Here is a 20,482-nt window from a genome sequence, read left to right on the forward strand (position 1 = left end):
AGGGCTTTAGGAATTTCCGCTCAAACTGGGGAATACAAATTGCCATCGTAATCAATGGCGTCGTATGGCGTCGTTTGCCTGGGTTGCGTTTGCATTGGTTTGGCACGTGCGATTTGTGTTGGTGATCTGCGTTTTAAAGCAACGTCTTCTCGTTTAAAGTCAGCGTGAACGACTGCGCCGTGATTGTCGACTGACATGTTGCTAAAGAGTCGTTGAGATGTGGTTTAACGCGGACTGTTCTGCGGAAGTGCCAGGCAAGGATTCCTTCCAAACTGCTTTGAGAGTTTGGATCGACAAACCACACACTATCAACAGGCGATTGACAGGTGTCAAACCTCTCCGTGAACGTCTGATCAAGGCAGCTGTACTGGAGTCCGATGATTTGCTCAACTCTCTCACCGAACAACTGAGCAGTGTGGACGTAGATGGACTTGACAGTGTGCTGGAGCCCCTGACCGATCATCCCGAATGCTCATGGAAGGATGCTTCTGAAATCGTTGGCTATGTCCTGGAAAGAGACCTTTTGCCGAAGCAAATTGACCGGTTTTCTTCCGTTAGGGAGGTGGTGATAGTGCTCAATGACAGTGCTGTGTTTTACAATGCCTCCAAAACATCCGCAGTCTCTCCCAGCATCACCTACAGACTACGCCTGAGTGATGACTCGAGGTAATGCTAGGCAACGCTATGTAGCGTTGTTGACCCATGATCTGTCGTGACTGCCCGCAAACAAACCGTGCAAAGCTTGGTAAATTGCAAGTGCACAGTTTTTTTTAAATTTCTTTATATCTCGTAGCACCAATGTCGTCACATTTGTAGAAACGGCACCACTAAGTAGCGAGCAGCAGCAAGTTAATGATATCAATGAGGTGGTGAGTTACGGCACATTCTGTATCTGTTAGAGTACTGCCACAGTGAGCTAGGAAGTGAGGAAGTGCTAGCTGTATCATGATCTCGAAAAGTAGAACGCATTATTCAAAGTTGAAACTTATTCGAAGTTGAAACGCGTTACCAAATGGGCAGTTAGATGCAATTCATTGATTTCGTTCTAGAATTCATTTGGAATTCTTCAAGTTCAAGTGCGAAGATGAAGTGTCGGGGGCGTCGTGGCTCAAGGACCACGTTCTGCCCAAAGTCACTAAGTGGGCTTGCAGCGAACCGATGCCAAAGGGTAAGCAACTGGTGGTGCCCTCACTGAGCCAGGTGCCCATTGAAAAGTACAACACAATGTACTTCAACTTGAAGAAGAAATACGGCAAACATCTTTGCAAGGTAAGTGATTTGTTCTCAGTAAAGCTTGGTTTTGTAGACTTGTAAGGGGTGCCAACTTTCAACACTGCCTAAGAATAGTGGGCGGGGGATCAAAATATGTTCATTGGTGCTGCAACAAGTCCTAGTGTTGGGAGAGCAGCCTGAAGCAAGGACAACAGGAAATGTGACTACTGTGTCTAGAGTTGCATACTCCTTCTAAGCAAGTTATCAAGTGAAGCTGCCTTTGTTTCAAAAGTTCAGGGGCGAGATAACCTAACGATTGTATTCCTTTTCTTGCTTTGTCAGTGGTCAAAGCAGCACCCCACCTATATTATCGCTGGGATTGTCTGGCCATGAATTATAGACGGTAAAAAGGAAAAGAGGAATAGAATTGAGCAAAAGGGGTCCTTACATTATACAGGCCCAACATACATGCACAGTTAGCGTAACTGTTGGTAGTAGTCTACCCTCATCAGTCAGTTGGTATGCAAGAATGTTGAAAGGGTCTCTTACCAGGGGTTGAAGGATCAGGTAGGGAAGCTCGGTGGCAATGAAGATAGGAGATGGTTGAATTTTTAAGTCTGCGATGTGACTCGTGCTATGGCGAACTGGCTGTTTGTTTGCTTGAGTGATCTAGAGTTGGGGTCCGCTGGCCAGTACTGGGGTGACCTCAGCAAAAGAGCGGCCACGTCTTACTGTGGTGCAGGGGTTGTTCGATCGCTCTCATCCGTGACGGTGGTTCAGCACTGATAATTGGAAGCATTGCAGTTGTTGTCGACCATGTCCGCTGTCCATAGTCAGCAATCTTGTGGCGTGCAAAATCAGTGATGACGATGAGCCACATTAAACAGGAGTATATTTTTACTGAACAGAAAATTCTAGCCGACGGTCATGTGCCTCGGTGGATCAATCTCCAAGGGGCTTTGCGCCAGTTGCACGCGATCTAAGCCACGCGCCCGCTTCGCTTCTTAGGCAATGGCCTGTGCCTAGCCAGCCGTAGTTCTGCTCATCCTCCTCGATGTCAATACTGCTACAGTAGCAGCAGTCATTAAATGATTTCTTAAAGGCAGCATCAATGTGTGCAGATTGTAAGATCTTTGAATAACATCATCCTAAGTCAACCGCTGAGCTTTGTGTCCATTTTGTAACAATGAACTGGCTTCGATTAAAATAAACATGGGTATCTAATGCTACTGAATTCTATTGTGCAGTCTTTAAATGTGCCTTGCATTGATGTTTTTCAATGCTACGAATTTTGTCTGAAGATCACTCACTACATGTCACTGAAATAAGTGCAAGAAGAACTTCAGGAATTGCTACAACAAAGTAAGAGCTTACTCAGGGAAACAATTTCAGTTTACCGGCAAATCAGAAGTTACCGAAAACCCCTTGGCACCTTTCACTTTTTACTTCACTGACGTAACAATGTTTGCTGCCATTTGCAATAGCACACTGCAGATATGTAGAGGAAGGGAAGGGTGTGCACCTTCGCAACCAATTTCTATTGAGGGGCAATCTTTTGTGATCATCTATTTTATTTTTCTTGCATGTTTTTTTTTTTTTTTTACCTTTTGTCACTGACAAGGACATTGCTCTGCTGTTGTCATCAGGATTTGCAAATTGGCATGATGGGTAATAAATGCTGTGTTGAAAATGAATTGTATCATTACAAAATAAAACCCCAGATTGTGCTTATTGCTTTATAGCCAACAGCATCCTAATTTAGTTCTCAGCTTTGGAGGCCCATTTTAACTGTGCCTTTTGTCTTAACTTGTAAATTAGGGATGCTGATATGAATGTGCTAGTAAATTTTGTTGACTAGTCGTAGCTTGTTGTAAACAAGGCGATGAGGGTTGTAAAATAGGGAAGAGACTGTTCAACAAGAGTGTATTTTGCAAGTTTTTTCCCTGAAGTTGTTCCTGTGATTGCTAATACGTGTAATCCTTTTCTCCAGATCTGGCCAGAAACCACTGATCCCTTTAAATATGTGTATGAAGACATTGCCATTGCAAGCTACCTGTTGGTAAGCATTTACTGCAGTATTCCCATATATGGCTTGCATGGATGTTGCCGCAGCTGCAATGGAAGCAAGTTTTGTACCATTAGCACAACGAAAAATCTGAATCCTTATATGCTTACCTCCAGTGAACCTGTGGAGGCTTCAAAATTGGACTCCAACAATGCGTTCATGATGTCACACTGCAACAATCTGTCACACATGAACCCGAGTGTTATGATTGCAGACATAACAAAATAGTGTATACAACAAATAAATCTTACATTTCCTGGCTATGCTGTACTTCAAGAAGTGCTCTACTGATGCAATGGTCTTGAGAATGGGGGCCTAATGTAGTGTTAATCACAGAAAAACAAATTTTTGTTTGTACGCTGTCCAGGACATGTAAGCTTGTAGTAAAAAGTTGAAACATTTACAGCAAACTTGTAGATGTAGTTCTCCATATGTTCTAAGTCTTTCATTGCACAAAAATAAAGGTTTGGGTTTTCACGCGTATATATAACATGATGGCAGTTATACTGTGGTCATAAAATGGACACGCTGACACCAGAAAGGGCCGTCCTGAAAATACATAGTACCACGTCAGAAGTATGTTCGGTGCGATTGCCACTTTACAGAATGTTCACCACGAGCCTGCTTTCTCTTACAAATTTTTATGTCTGAATGTATAGCTAGTATTGTAGGGTGTGGAAGAGGGTGTACTAGTAGTTGCAAACAGACTTGATCCCATCGATAGGTTAAACAAAAGCCACTTTAATAACACTCACTTGGGCTGTAAAGCCCTGTTAGTATTCAACAGTCCCCGTTCTTTTCTTGCGCTTGACCATGTACTTCTTCTTTCCTTGACCTGGGCAGCGCTTGCTATAAAAACAAAGGCATGACAGCATTCTTTTCGTGATCTTCCTTGGCAGGCCGTCTGGGATGAGGAGAAGCAGAACGGTTGTGACGTGCCGCCCACCTTCATCGACGTTGGCTGCGGCAATGGGCTCCTTGTCTACCTACTCGCAGCCGAAGGGGTGAGTCTTACTGAGGTCTGGCGTGGTGGTGACAAGCATGTTTGTGCATTTGACATCAACATAGCATGCTTTGGTGCAAAGTAAATGCTAAGTGCATGCTACCTCGATGGATTTGTACGACTGACCAATACAACTACATAAAAACCAAGAATTTCACTGTGCAAAAACTTCATTCTGGTTGAAGGTGTCTTTGGTAGGCCTCCCTGAGTGAAATCAGTTGGGAATATCTGTAATGGGGCATCACTTGAAGAAGGGATGTGGCATTTGTGTGTAGTATTCTGTCTGAAACGAACACTGAAATTGGTTGTTCTAATAAATATGCCGTAAGGCTCATGTTGGAGGTGATGTGATGTGGTGTTCAGCTACAAAAACACAGAATTGTAAAGGCTTTGTTGCTAGGAATTTTTACAAAGTAATTGTTTTCCATTTTGACTTTCAGGAACTCTTCCGTAAGTAACCAAAGAATCAACAGTATGCAGATGTTTTATTCACTGCTTCAATTAAGTCATGCCATGTCTCAATCAGTGTTAAGTGGTTCTGAGTGTTTGTGCAGCCTTTGTTGCACTTTGACATCTATACCCTAAGGCTGCTATTTGGAAACCTACCTTTAAGCTCTTTGCTGTGACAACTTGTGGTTAAAACACAGTGTGAAGTAATGAATCTCGTATAATTCGACTGTCACTGCTGCTGGCGCCACGGTGAGCAAACAAATAAATTTTTTGATGCAGTACGATGGTGTTGGTGTGGATGTGAGAAAACGGAAGATCTGGGATCTCTTTGGAAGCAGCACAAAATTACTGGTGAGTGAGCATCAGACGTTTAAGAAAATTTATTATGGTGGAGCTGATGAAAAAGCTCTCACCTGCAGTGAAAGCTTATTTGAAGCCTCAAATTCCCAGACGTGAAAGCAAGAGCCAAGGGTAAGTTAGCTGTTGATGCTGACAAGGTTATCCTGGGGTGACCACACCTTCTGCTTACTCAAACTTGGTTCTGCTAGCAGTGCCGTTCTATGTTGAGACAAGTGGCGTGATCATACAAGAAGAACCTCGAAGGTCACAGTGGCCTTCCATAGTGGTGCGTGAATAGAAATACTACCAACTTGTATTTCCCACTGCTGACCTGACTGACCTACTAAGCTATGCTTACAAGTCTTGCTCGTGTAGTCCAATTTTCTTTGTTCTTTTCTGTACACTTGCCAGCTCGAGAAGGTAGCTCATGTTATACTTGGAACCATGCTCTGAACATAATGTGACACTATGCTTATTTTCTGACTGCTTTAGAATGCGTTTTACTTGGGCTGGTAAATTTGTTTTCTGGCATGCTTGACAGTTGGGGTTCATCTAATGAAGGGAGGAGAGATGTGTGCGACTAAGGGTTGAAATGTTCACCTTCCACAAAATTGTTTTACATGTCAGATGCAAGTCACAAAAATGTTTAGTGACTGAAAGTAAACAAGAAAAGATAGTGCTTGAACTGTAGTAGTATAACTGTATACTACTCACTGCCCTATCACCAGACATGATACAAATTATCAAACATTTCTTATGTTGGTGTTTCAGATATTAGTTTAGATAAATACACGAAAGTGTGGTTGGCTGATCTCTTCACAGTGGACAGGCGTTTATAATAGCTTACGGTCAAATTTTTGTGGCTTCCTTGTTCCAAAAACTTCTGTGAGCACCTGTATTCTAGATGTCAATGTTAGTCTTGAGATATCAACTCGTTAATGCAGTTCACCACTTGAAATTAAAGTAATAGGTATCTTGTGCATGTACAGCTATTGCATAGCAGTAGTACAAGGCAACCGACTCCATGCTGGTGTTCTTTTAGGAGCAGCCCATCACGCCTGAAACACGTTTCCTAGAATACACTTGGTGGATTGGAAACCACTCAGACGAGCTGACCCCATGGATACCGTACTTGGCCTCGAGGTGACAATGTTTGAAATTTTCTGCTCAGAGACTGTTCTAATGCCATGTTGCCAGGCCAGGCTGAATAAACTCTGCTAATGTGGTGCAGATTAAGATAATGCATATACGAAGTGCAATCTTTATTAGCTTAAACTTTGCTAAGTTGTGTATGGGATAAAATAGCAATGTGAGGAAAGAAGTGACAGGCTTAGCGGGTTGAAGTCTCCGAGTAGCTTCACATCCCCTGCAGTTTAAACTGTTTACGCAGTCTTCACCTCATGTTGCCTCTTCCTCCCTTCCCAATGCATACATGTGACTGTGTTGGTGCTGCACTTTTCGGGTTGCTTACGTAAACATTCAAATTCATTTTTTGTCTGCATCTTTGTAGCATCAAGATGCCGTAGTAGTAGCAGGAAAGTTTCTAGTTGCCTCGACCCTTTTTCATCTGAGTTGTGCTATTGAGCAGGAACAAAGTGCAGAGGAAATGAAACGTGAACATCCTTTGTTTTACAGCTCGTGTCTCTTATCTGTCATTAATGTAGCACATCATTGCTGGCAGGACCACTTGAAATAAGGCGCAGTAGGAAAGCTTTCCTAAAATAGACTTTTGCCAATGTCAACAGGTCAAAACCAGATGCACGAGTGTTCCTGCTGCCCTGCTGCCCTTTCACCTTTCATGGGAAGTACCAGCGGCAGCACGGTGGCATGAGCCAGTACCAGTCATACCTGCTTTTCCTGCAAGGGCTCTGCCACGACCTTGGCTTTGATGTCACTTTGGACAGACTACGCATCCCTTCCACCAAGAGGGTGAGGAATTATGGTTGACAGTGTCACCGCTGTAGGAGTTGGGGTCGGGCATGTCAAAAGGGCTAGCTGGCCCATGCCGTCGTCCGACTCATCTACGCTAGGGACGATGTTGAAGGGAGGAATTTGTTCTCATCAAGAACGAGGAGTACTGGGTTTATATATACGATATCTACGTGAGGAGTGGAGAACGTTGCATCTCATCACTCTAGCATGACTAATTGAAGTACCCTGAGGAGGTGAAAAATCCACTCTGTCCTCCCTACATCCCTAGGCCAGGGAAATCTGCCGCCCCACTTCTGTCCATTTGGAATGTCCAGAGTGGTCGAAGGACCCGCGTTGATGGCGAGAGTTCACACAATCACTCCCTTCACCTTTGCTCACTGAACACACAGAAAGGAGGGGAGCTTCGTAGAGAGGGATTGTCACGCTTGACTCAAGCTGGCACGTCTTGGTTCCTGGGATGACCCAGCAGTTAGCTAGAGCGTCTGTCAAATTACCGTGGTGGTTAGCGGAGTCCATGAGGAAACGCCGTAGAACACCTTTTTAGCTTCTTGCTCCCATTGGTCCATGATTGTGCCAGTGAACCAACAAACAACACTCGATCCACCCAACGTGTCTCGCCTTGCTGGTACTGCAGGTCTCTCCGAGGGGGACGCATTGTTAGCTTCACGAAGCGATTTGTCGCAGTGGAGCAGGAGAGGCCAGAAGGTCACTACCCCGCTGGCCGATCGTAACACCACCCATCAGGAGTTCCTTATGGAAACTTGAAATTTTGCTGTGTACTCTGATTGCTGTGTACAAACTCTGCTGTGTGTGCACGCTTATCAACAAATGAAGAACATGGCATCCTAGGCTGGAGAGCTCCCAGTTGACCGTGGTGTGAAATTAGCATTCTGAGAAAGTGGCTGGCCTAATGCTGTGCGTTGCAGCAATCATTTATGGTGTATTTCTTGCAGACATACCATATTTTTGCATGGAATACCCACACCTCCATTCGCAACAGCCCGGAAAGAAAATAAATACCTGCGCATACAGTCCGTGGAACTAACTGCATACAGAAACGCTCAGATTGTTGCAAAAGCAGTCTCCATTTACTGATGCTCGACTCGTCCACGTCACATCTTCGGCCAGTGGCTTGGTTCCTCCATTCTTTGGCGACGCTGACAAAGCCGGATTCACACGCCGGCATTATTACGGACGGATCAGCCACGTGATATGTGATGGGAATGAGATCATTTCGCAGGTAGCACTCGCATGACAGCAGATGAAAGCACGGGCGGAGCAGCCCTCGCATAGGCAATACTCACAGAGCAACTGCGACTGAGCTAAATATTCTAATAGTGATTTGGCTCACCACCGTATCGCGAAGCGCTTCCCGTGGACTGAGGGAGTGCCGCAAGCACGGGTAGCGTATGCATTTGCCAGTGCCTCGTGCACTTTTAGCTAACTACTAAACACAAAATGGCAACCTGTAAAGAACAGAAGAACGGGCAACCATGAACGAGTGGAGAAAGGAGCTTCAACACATAGGGGTGGGGAGACGGAATATTTGTACACAGACATTCATTTCAAAGCCTGTGAGGCATATGACCAAGCAAGCATTTGTGACATCAGAGAGCTTTAGCTTGCCGTAAATGTGGTACCCTTTACGAAATACGACCAGGTTAGCAGAGTCACAGACAGCAGTAGCAGCACTGGTAAGGACACCTTGTGATACTTTTTCCAACCGCATTGTGTTTGAAACATTTGTTTCACGTGCGTTGATTATATGACGCTGCCAGCACTTCAAAAGCGCAGTTAAGCAGAATTCTGTGTTCTGTCTATACAGTAGAACCCCGCTGTTACGTTCCTCACTGCTGCGTTTTCCCGGCTGCTACGTCGTTTTCATCCGGTCCCGGCATAGCTTCCATAGGATCCAATGTATAAGGAACCCCGCTGTTACGTAGTAGCTGTGAAAACGTTCCCGCATGATGCGTCGCAACCCGAACCCGCCTGGGCTAAAGTAGGCAACGCGCTCCAACCGCCATTTTGACTTTGACGAGTTTTGACCGGGCTTGGCTATGGAACTGGCTGCAAAAAACCGCACGCGAGTTCGAGAGGCCGCCATTAGGTGGCCATTCGTGAAAAATGCTCTCGCTATCATCACTGATTACGGTCACCGCATGGTTTGTTGGACGGGTCGACTCGCGGAGGAAGGAAACTCGGGAGAGGCCCTGACGTCACTCTTTGTGAAGCTATAGCTAAAGGGAAGCCAGAAGTTGGCGGTGCTCATGGCGTTGCTCCGCCTATCAGGCCTGCTCTCCTCTCTTGTTTACATTTCTCGCGAAACCACGCCGCGCTGCGCGCAACCGGGCTGCTCGGATGCGCGCGCTCCACAGCAATACTAAACAATCGTTAGCACGTTAGCATGATTACGCCAAAGAGGGCAACATTTCCCGCGGATATTCCTTCGTTCGTTGCCATTGCCGTGGCGCGGTGACGACGAGGAGCATGAGCCGCATGATGCCGGGGAGTTGCCAAATCCTAGCTTTGGAGAAGCCGTCGCGGCTCTGGACGTCCTCCACAGGTACGTCGCACCTCACAGCGACGCTGACAGCAATGCCGCCTTCCAGGCTATTGAGAAACGTGTGGCAATTTCTAGCGAGCGAAAGAAACGGCAAGCCACCATTCTAGATTCTTTTTTAAGTTCTAAGCGCACTCTGGAAATAAATTGTCTATAGTTGAAGCTGCACTTTTTTCATTCATTTTCGGAGCTTTCCTCACTGTTGCGTTTTCCCGGCTGTTACGTTTTTTTCCTCGGTCCAGTGAAAAACGTATGAACGGGGTTCCACTGTATTCTCTCCAACTCGAGATTGTGCCACAAGATGGCACCACCGACATGGCTGTTCTCACAAACATTTTCGGCAACTCACCGTTGTATTCTAGAGCATTATTCCACTCAGCTTTCCACCTCGACTGAAGAAAGCAGACGGCAGCACTTCCTCTTGGTAGTGGTAATCACTGCGCTTCATGATCATCCACGGCAATTCTTGAGAAGTGTAATGTCTTCATTGGTCGAGGAGCAGCACTGTGTTCAATTCAGTGGAGCGGAGCAAAAGCTTCAAGTTGAGGATCGTTTGAGAATGCGGGAGTCAGTCTTCCACGAAGGGTAACACAGTAAACCCTCATTGTAACAAAGTGAATGGGAAGGCGAAAAAAAAAAAATAGATATAAGTGATAATTTGATAAATGCAACTACTCCGTGAATGCTTTTGAAAGTTATGGCTGAAACAGCACAACTCTGTGGAAGTTTAGGTGTGGGATATTCACCGAAGCAAATCTTTATTGAGGTGCAAGAAATGCAATCAGCTGGGTCTGCCAGGTAGAATGTAGCCTCGTCTAGGTCTTTCTCTTCACGTTGCTGAAGTAGGGAGCTGAGCCGATGCTCACGCCATCACTTCATGGTGTCACGGTCCACGGCTGCACTTTCTCCAACAATTGCTTTCAAGGAACCTCGGGCCGTCTCTTGCAGGGCTTTGTGATTGCACATTTCTGCTGGTCGCTCCTTTGCATTTCTCGCATCAAAAGAATATGTTGCTCTAAAGTCGGCCACTTTCGTACGGGGACTGGCAGTGCCATTTCCAACTGCAGACCACAGAAGCACACGTGAGGCACGCGTACAGAAGCAATCCACAAACCACCTGTTCACAAAGCTTGCAGCGAGCGATGCGTGAACACACACAAGCACAGAGGAAGTAGTGTGTCTTGATTCGTGCAGTTGGACCTTGGGCAACACGGTGCACTCCCGGCATGCGGAAGGCTGTGCAGAGCAACAGCTGTCTGTTTTGTTGCGCACTTCTTCCACCTTGCCACGGCACCATGGCGGCGATGCTCGTTGCTAACGCACAGGCGCAACATGGTGGAAAAGGGTTCGCAAGCACTGCGATGATGGTAGCTGGTAATGGAGAAGGTCGCTCCTCACTAATGATGCACGAGCACAGCATGGAGGAAAAGGGTGCCCAGGCATCGCGATGTTGTAGCTGGCGACGGAGGGGATCACTTACTTGCTCGGCGCAAAAAGCACTGAGTGCCGCCATGAGTGTGCACTCCATCCTTGCTAGTTAGCTCTAAGCGGAGCAGTCTGTCGGTATGCTTCAAGTTATCTGGTTTAAAGCAAATGCGTTTGGGTTGGGACTGGGGGGAAAATTTTGCCTAAACCGATAATTCAAGTACAACATTTTTGTTATAACTTACTGACAAGCTATAGCTTTATTGTCATAATAACCGTTCTACTTGGCTGCCCACAGATTTGCTTGGTATGCAAGCCAGGAGAGCGAAAAGACCAGCAAGCCGCTGCTGATGATATCGAGGGCTTCATTCCGAGCCGCATCGACTTGCAGCAGGAGACCCGACTAAAGCAAGAGCACGAGGCGCACGCAGAAAAGTTTGAGCCAAGAGCCAAGACGGAGGCTGTCCGCAACTGTACTCAGCTGGACAGGGATTTTCTGGACTGCACGGTGGACCTTTTGGCCCGGAAGCTCCTCCAAATGGGTGCTGACTCGCCCTGTGGGTCACCCGAGTCTCCAGGACAAGACCATTGGCTGAAGGGTGGCAAGTTGAACTTCAGTTTATTTTTGTTTGTTTGTTTTTGTGTTACTGGAGTCCACTGCCTTTCACTGGAGCCCCCATTGTCATCCAGAAAGCAGCATGAGCTGACGAGGGGCACAGTAGATGTGAAATGTACTTAAGTATGATGAACTGTTGAACTGGTTGGCCTTGTGTAACTGTGGGAAAGACTTAATACTAAAAAAAGATACACACCCTTCCTTAGCGTACATTTTTTTTAGTGCTAAGTCCGCTCTTCAATGATGTGAAAAGGTATCAATAACTGCAGCAAAATTTCGGACTGCATTGGAAAGCCTTGTTTCTGGTAGTAGAGATACAACGCAGCCACCGTGCAAAATTTTTTGCATTTGAAATACATGCAGTTGCAGCACAATTGGCACATCCGCACCAAATTCAAAGGAGCTCTGCCATTGTTACGCTCCAGAAATGACACGGAACCCAGAATGTGAAACGCCCTGTTCCACTGTCATGCTACTGTCAGTGGGTGGTCTGGTTATTGTAATGAGCGGCGTGTCCTTCCTCAACATGTACTTTGCAGGCAGCCTCCATCTGAGCGAGCTTGCGGAATTACTAAGCAAAGATGACCTAAACATGTTGAAGAGCCAGTGTGGGGGCCTCCAGACACTAATCAGAAACCACAAGCACATTTTTCAGGGTAAGTATTGTCATGCATGGATGTACGAGTAGGCCAGTGTCCACTATCATTACTGTCATTGTCAGGCATGAGCTCGTGACCTATTGAATGACCAGCTTAGTTTACAGCCTCGTGATGACTAGCAGGTTTTTTTGTATACTTCAATAACATCTGTCCTTTGACCACATAGTCCTTCTCTTCCCTCGGTTGTGTGACAAGTATGGTGCAAGTGAAGAGATAACAATAAGAATTAGGCCGGCATGGATGCAGGTAAATTGACACATTGTCTCACTGATGCATGGTGGCTGAAGTGCAACGTTGCGAGAGTGCTTCACCTTTAGTGTGCGTTGCGAAGCGTACATGCTCTGCAAGATGGTGAAACACATGTTGCACATTGTGCTCAATGCGTTGCCTTGAGCTTGCAGAGTGTATTTTTAACACGCCAACAGGAGCTGAAGTGTAAACAAAGGTCTAAACAAAAGTTGTTAACAAAGGCATCCAGTCTGAAATTAACTGATGCAGCCTACATTTCGGTGTTTGACCAGTGCAAGGCACTGGCTCTATTCCATGTTGTATGGCTGTTATTAAATTGAAATTTCTAATGAAATGCTACACTTTTTTTTTGTAGAGATGTGCGAATAGCAAAATTTTCTAATACAAATCAAATACGAATACTTAGCTTGGAATATTGAATAACAATATGCACATGCACTTATTAGCAAGTGGGGTAATTCTTTTGTTTTGTAACACTGCAATTACATTGTCAGTGTTAAAAAACTAGACTAATAAGCCGTTATACTAGAACATTGTCTATTTGGCTTATGTTAGAAAATTTCATAATTCCCGCCAGCTGTCCTTTCCAGCCTGTGCCTTATACCACACCAAATGCCCGTAAATTTGGCATTTGATTCTGTGCCAGTCACTCATCACACTTGCTGTCAAGCAATAAGCTCCAAATTGGGGGTGGCGTATAAAAAAGAGAGAGAGAGAGAACGAAAAAGAATAAAAGAGAAAAAAAGATAAGGAGCTATTCCACTCTCTGAAGGTGGATGACCAGCGAAGCTGTAGCAGGCTAGGCAAGGGTAAATGTATTTATTTTCATCATTTCATAATGGCAGTGGTGATAGCTTTGTGATTACTGTAATATACACTGATTGGTTCATACAACCTAAGACAGAATCTTGGTCAAAGTTAAATCTATACACGACTGTTGTTGAGCAGTTGAGTGACTTGTATCGGCGTGGTACTTCAGGCTGAACTTTTCTAGCACAAACTGAGTGAACCATTTCTTATCTGGTTTCGAAATGGCCGCATTGAAGTCTCCAACGATGATCACAAGGGTACTGTCATCGTGGCTTACCCATGCAAAGTGCATGGCCATGAACTACTCGATATCAGACTAGGGTGTGCCTGGAGATATATGCACAGTAGATATTACAATTCCGTCTTTTGTTTGTATGACACAGACATCCATCATCACTGTCGCTGGCATTGCCCTCTCGTGAGTCAAGTGGACAATTGTACATGCATTTTGTACCCATGAACCTTACAGGGCTATGAGCCATTGCATTTATTGCTTGCTTATGGGGGTATGAGCCATTGATGATAACAGTTTTCGACATGGTATGCGTGATTAGAAAGAATGTAAGCACTGTCTGCTTCACTTTGTGACGTGCTTCTAGCCTCTGGCTTATGGGGGGAGGGGGGGGGGGGCTATGAGCCATTGCATTACTTGCTTGCTTACGGGTGTACGAGTGCTTACGGGGATATGAGGCATTGATGATGATGATAGTTTTTATTGGCGCACATGAAAAATACATGGAACCCTAGCCATATACAGGTTCGCTGTAAAGAAAAACTGCACCCTCGCTGTCCGCCAACCCATGCCCCGTGCTACTGAGAGGCTGGCTTTCCCGCAAGATTGAAAGGTTCAGTGGCTAAGTGTGCTTTACAGGTACAATTTGCTTGCAGTACGAAATTATAACAAAATTCGGCACAGAATCGCCCCAATATTCTGAGATTAGATAGAAGCAAATGCCAAGAACGGTGTTTGCTCCCACACAGTCAGCAGTATATGCGATTTGATTCGAATATTCGTATGTAACCGAATATTCGAACGTTTTCGAATATATATATTTTGAATCGAATACATATGTTAAATATATAATGTTCGATAATATTCAAACTTTTCGAATATTCGCACACCCCTAATTTTTTTTGCCAATGTTGTTGTCTCTAGAAGACCCAAGACCCTGCGCTTGCATTTTCATATTTTATTTAGTGCTTAGCACCAGTACACCGAGTGAAAGCAAGGGCGTGGCACTCATTCAGTGCTCAGTACTTTAGGGCTGACCCTGTCAGACACTGTGTGGTCTCTGACCAACTTTAGTGGTGCCTGTAGCGGGTACTAGTATCATCTTTCTTTATCATCATCATGTTTCCTTAGCAGAAGCTGCCAGAAAAGAAAAACTGAGCTTGTTGCCCATGAAGAATTCTATCTTGCTTCTGTGATGCACAAGCTGTTGTGAGCCTGGTCTTCTGCTTTCACTTTTTTGGGAGTGCTCGCTGCCATCATGGGCCCTAATTGTTATCATTATTGTCATTGTCTCTGGCATGCCGTTGTTGACAGGCTATGCCCAGCTCAGTCAACTACCATTCTTTCCACATTTCTCCAAATATAACCTCGTGCAACTGAAACCTTTACTGCACACAACTTGCAAGTAGTTTGAATGCTAGCAGCAGTGCACTGCGAGGTGCCGCGTGTGTGAAGAGCGCCAGTAGCCTTGACAGCCACATGCATGCCAAGTAGGGGCATGCGAATACTCAAATACCACCAAATTAAATCAAATAGTGAAATTGCAAATAGTAATTTCATTCGCAAATCTAATATCTACTATACTTAATTTTTCGAATATTCAGTCTAGAGACCTGCGCAGTGCCGCATGTCGCCTATGCCGCGGAGCCCTTCGTTCTTGATGCCGTGCAAGCGAGCACTCCATTCTGTTGTTTTTGGTGCAAAAGGAACACCAAGTGCACCGCTGGCGGGCCACTACGAGTGACACAGTGGCGAACTTTGTCTCTGCGAGCGCTTCTTCCGGGGCCGCCTCTGTCAGTACAAGGTTGACAGGCCCGATAGAAACGATAAAGCGATGTGGACAGAGGGAACGGCAACAGATGCGAAAGCGCGTGCGCGCATCAGGTCGATGGGCCGCCGGAAGGCATGCAGATTGTGTTGAATGCGCAGCGACAAACTTATTGCCACTTCAGCAGCGATCAATTTAACCAGTACGCATTATCTCAGGACCAATCACTGATGAGCCACCCGTACGAATGTATTAGCAGCAAGCATTCTGCAACGTCTTGCGGCCTCTTACCACATTGGCCAGTGGCAAATTTTACTAGGAAACTCTACAGCCAGCTGCAAACTTTCGCCATGGCCATTGGGACTAACTGGCGCTGCTTCATCGGGTGCCTGGTGGCTAATGTTACGGTTTTGTGCCAAGTCGACGCAGATCTGTTTGCTGCGGCCATGCAACACTCGAAAACCTGGTAAACCACCTCACAAGCAGCGTGTGTGGGATAATTGTTCACGGCCACTCTCTTTGCAACACACCTTACAGCACGCTCTCATTCCTTACTTCGTTTGTAGACACACATCAGTCTCATTTTATAGCTTTGAGCAACCCACCACAAGACAAGCTTTGGATTTATGTGGCGGGTGCGAAAGTGTCATGTGACTAGTGCATTGACTGCCCGGCTGCAACACCAACTCGGATGGATGATGAAGAAGAGGGGGGAGGCGTTCCGTAAAACTTGTCGTGATTCTCCCGATTTCAGAATCTTTGACAGGTAGCAAATCACGTCGAACCTGACAATGAAAAGGCGCATTCCTTTGTTCGCCATTGCCGACTGCGGTTGGCCTGCACAGCACCAATAATGGCTATGCGCAGAGCGGTGATCGAGTCACGCGAGATGCGGTCCCTGCTTCCGTCTGTCACACAGGTTGGCCGTATGATAACCCACATGCCTTAAGGATGGAAACACCCTTCCGTATTTTTGCGAGGAAAGCTGGACAGCAAGACTTTCTGTGCAATAAAAGATTGCCATAAAACACTAGTTCGCTATTAAACTGAGAACCTCATTGGTATTCAGTGTAACATAATATCGCTAGTTCTTTAGCTTGAGGGGAAAGAAAAGCACTTGATTCTTTTCGACAGTGTATTGATAAAAAATATTTTCTAGACCATATACTGAAACTAACTTGTAATCAGTGCTGGCATACTAATCTGTAGTTCCCCTTAAGAATAGATCATACTGCATATCTTAATTTCTACATACAGTACAGTGCTCAGCAAATGAAACTCGACACTCGGAGTGTTCGGGACACCACAATTAGTTTTGCTATGTAATGAAAGTGAGAGTCTTCGTACACGCATTGTGACTGCATGTGGTCTCATAGCGATCTGCGCTAATGCTGTTATGAAATGCTAGGAGACTCCCGAGCGTGTGAAGCAGTACGTTTTCATGCCACAAATTTGTGAGCACTAAACCTGATAAATCTGGTAATATTCGACTAAAATTATTTTTCTTGATTTGATTCAATGATCGATTCGAAATCCACTCCTTGGTATTCGCACGCCCCTAATTTTGAGTATTGCGACACACTCGATCCATAATGCGTTGCTATAGTGAAGCTGAAGGAAAAGCTTCACTTACTTTGTTGTATCCATTACTTTGCTGTAAGGATAGTCTGCCCTCATGGTGGACATTGGCTTCCATGGAAAGGGGTAGGAGGGGCTACTGTTTGTAACCACTAGTAACCAGACGTCCTGCTGCATACGGAACCGGAGAAGGGTTCAATCAGAGAAGGACTACAAAATGAGCAGATTGCTTTTTCTAATGCAGCTGTTAACACTAACGCATCTTCACCGCCATTGTGCGTGCTCAATTAGTGGTTTAACAGGCCTTGTAGTCTCTCTTGACAAGAGTGTGCTAATGGAATGCTGCAGGCTTCCAATTTCGTAAAACGCTTGTTGCCATATGCAAATGGACGCTTATAAATGTTAAAGAAGCATCTCTTTACGCTGTCGTCCAGTGACGGGCCTTGCATTTAAGCAGAGAATGGCAGCGCCCCGCTGGCACATTCAAGGAATGTTGATAAGCCAAGCGATTGCCGCAAATATCAGCAGTGGCCATAATGTGCAACAGTTCATTTTATTTCTACTCTTTTTATTTGTCACGCTGAATGTCCGATCCTTGCAATAACGGCAGCATGACTTAGTCAAAGCCAGTGTTGAATAATTAAAAGGTTAGTTACAAAAGACGAGCCCCCAGGCTATGCACGTGCAGCAGATTATCGCACCCATGGTTACAGCATGTACTGTATGTACAGTTGTGAGGAGAAGGGACCAGGACGACAGCATAAAAATTTTTGTAGAAAATTCTTGCAATGTGGAATTATTTCGATGCTTTACATTGACAGAACGGTCGCACCTAGGCTTTACTTGATTTCAGCCTGCGTGCATAGGCTGCGAAGAAATACAACTTTTCGTGGCATTCGTGGTCTCTAGAATTGTGCTCGTGACTGTACATATTTCAGATGGGTGTGTATAATAAATACATCAATTTTGTCAGCTTTAGATGCACTATTGTGGGCAGTTCACATAATTGTAATATCGTTTTTATTGCCAAGTTACCGAGTTGTAAACTTAGTAGCTTGTTTTTTGAGATGTTGCAGTTCTGAACAATTTCTATAAAAGTAACTTGACCGCCTAAATAAAGAACCTGCTTCCTACGGTCCCTAGGATTGAACTTTTTCTTTTAAGTGCATTAAACATAGTCAAACTTGGTGTAGTGGTTGCCAAGTAAAAAGGCTTCTGCATTCCCATGTAGTACTTATGACAAATTCGACAAATCGCACCATTAGGCACTGGCGCGCCCTTCTACCATAATGATTGGATGAAACGACGCCCTAGTGCGCATGGGGGCTATTTGCCGAATTCATCTTGATGTTTGGTTTGTTGTTGCCCATGCTTGAAGCAATGCTAAATCTGCCCATACGACAGGGGTCGAATTGCAATGTGTCACCCCTTTGAGCAGCACCGTATATTCCGTTTGAGCAATTTAAAGTTGATGTCTGTCAGTGTTGTTACACAGGAAAGATGGTTTGAATAATTTCAGTTGACAAGGGCCTGGTATCCCTCAATGTTCCCAAGTTGGCAGCGGAGCTTGAGGGGTCTTCAAAAAAGAACTTCACCACAAAGCCACGGGGAAAACGGAAACATTGTTGGTTCCACCGGAACCATCCACAGGGTTGCCCACTTCAGGGCAACGAGTGCACTTTCATTCACGAGTAATAAACAACTTTATACGCACAATAAAAAAATGTTTTTTCTGTGTGTTGTACTTGGCAGCCAGACTACTGTAGAGGTGGGTTTTGAATAAACAAAGCGGGATCAAAACCTGGATCTCAATTTTGATATCAGTGTTATAGTATTCACTGTGTCTTGAAATCAGTAGCACTGCAGTTTGTGGGGAGCACACGCGCCCATCTTCCCCAGCGCCGTCGCGTCAAGAGCCGGCATAGACGGGGGAGAGGCGCACTATGCCCTCTCCCGATTCTCCCTCGCTCTCGCGACGCGCACGCGCCCTTCCTCCGCGACTCGCGGGCAGGCAGCTGACAGGCGAGGAGGACATTCCCCTCGCCCAGCTAAAAAGGTACAAAACAGCGCGACCGGGGGAGACTCTCTCTCTCTGAGGCCGGACCCATAACCTGCCGGACTGGAGTACCTGCTGCTACCCGTGAGTGACCACGTTGCCTGACTATCCCGGGCAACGAGGCCAGACTATTTATTACTATTACGGAGAGGACGTCCCTCTGCGAGTGTTCGCTATTGCTAATAGCAATAAACGTTGTTACCGTTGACACCGCTGGTTGCCTTATTCGTCCGAACCCGGCGTAGCCGCGATTCCCGCGCTACGGGTTGGGAGTACCACGAAGCGACTGCGTGGGGCTAGATCCGGAGCTCGCCTTCAGCCCTAGCCGCACGCAGAGTGGAACCCCCACAAGTTCTCTTTGAGTGCACAAGATAGGTGGCAGCACTATAGTAGTACTCGGTTTCATACATAGGAGGCAACATTACAAAGAGAGACTGGACTTCTCACACTGCTGGCATTTGCAACCAAAGATAGTGCGTCATACATGAAAGAACAATATCGCAGTGCGACGTGCAATTGAACTTTTATTAAAGATATGACAATTATTATATGGCCGGTCTTACAGATCTGAAAAACACCAAAATATTTATGTATCTCTGTGTTGTACATTACACCATCTGTACAGCTTCCCTGGTCATTCACCTTTACAGAGTGGAATGGCTGCCCAATTTTTCAACCAATTTTCGTTTATCCTTGCGCAGCCTCCGCAACATTGTCTGCAGAATGTGAAACGACTGTACATGCTTCATTACAGCTGAGCATCTAGCATCAGCATTTCAATCATGATCCTAAGCTTTAATAATTCCACCAGAATCTGCAAGTACTTAGCGACCGTTTTGAAATACAATTTTCATGGCAGCTACGCACTGAAGTACAACTGGTGGACTTTGTTGACGTTGCACTGCTTCTTTCTTCTATAGGAATGCCAAAATGAATGTCATTAGTTTAACATGTTCGCTGCAGAAGCACTTTTTTGAAGTCTCGATTCCTGCACGTGCTGCAACTAGATGACCTCTGCGACTAGGTCATTTCGTGATAAAAAACAAATTCGAAGTTTATTGAAAGGCAACCTATCAATCTACATTTATTCAGTGTGTGCTTTCAATGTCGTTTTGCTGCCTCAACTGTCCCAGGCTTGGCAGGCATTGCAAACAAGCGAGCGCAGTGTGTTGTAGGTCACGCATGGGCAACCGCGTCTATAGTCAGACATCTACATGGGCCATGAAAACAACTACAATTTCAAAGAAAAGCCCACGCATCATTTCAAACTCTGAGCGGCCACTCCACATCCCACAGAGACTACATTGCAGCCCATCATGTCATGCTTCCTGCCAGCTGTACTCAAAATCTATTCGAAATCAACTCCTTGGTTGCCTGCTGCACCACCATCACCATGACATAGTTATAACGCAGAGCATGCAAAACCATCACCAGAGCTATGCTATGCAGTAAGAAATGAGAAGGAAAGTGTGGAGGCGGGGCTCTCGACACAAAAGTAAGCTGGCTCTAGTATTGGAGAAGGCTTGTG

The 20,482-nt window shown here is 45.5% G+C and overlaps 1 protein-coding gene across 1 annotated transcript; it reads left to right on the top strand.

Annotated features, from left to right (window-relative positions):
* The first annotated feature begins 66 nt into the window (after nucleotides 1-66).
* Nucleotides 67-18,622, top strand: LOC126539522 (probable tRNA (uracil-O(2)-)-methyltransferase). The gene is made up of 10 exons (XM_050186396.3): nucleotides 67-666; nucleotides 1,050-1,269; nucleotides 3,203-3,271; nucleotides 4,177-4,281; nucleotides 5,010-5,081; nucleotides 6,112-6,212; nucleotides 6,815-6,998; nucleotides 11,285-11,592; nucleotides 12,146-12,258; nucleotides 18,418-18,622. The coding sequence occupies exons 1-10, from the start codon at nucleotides 218-220 to the stop codon at nucleotides 18,591-18,593; spliced, it is 1,797 nt and encodes a 598-aa protein (XP_050042353.2). The 5' UTR covers nucleotides 67-217; the 3' UTR covers nucleotides 18,594-18,622.
* The last annotated feature ends 1,860 nt before the right edge of the window (nucleotides 18,623-20,482 follow it).

This window comes from Dermacentor andersoni, chromosome 3 (genome assembly GCF_023375885.2).
Source record: "Dermacentor andersoni chromosome 3, qqDerAnde1_hic_scaffold, whole genome shotgun sequence".
Classification (NCBI taxonomy): Eukaryota; Metazoa; Arthropoda; class Arachnida; order Ixodida; family Ixodidae; genus Dermacentor; species Dermacentor andersoni.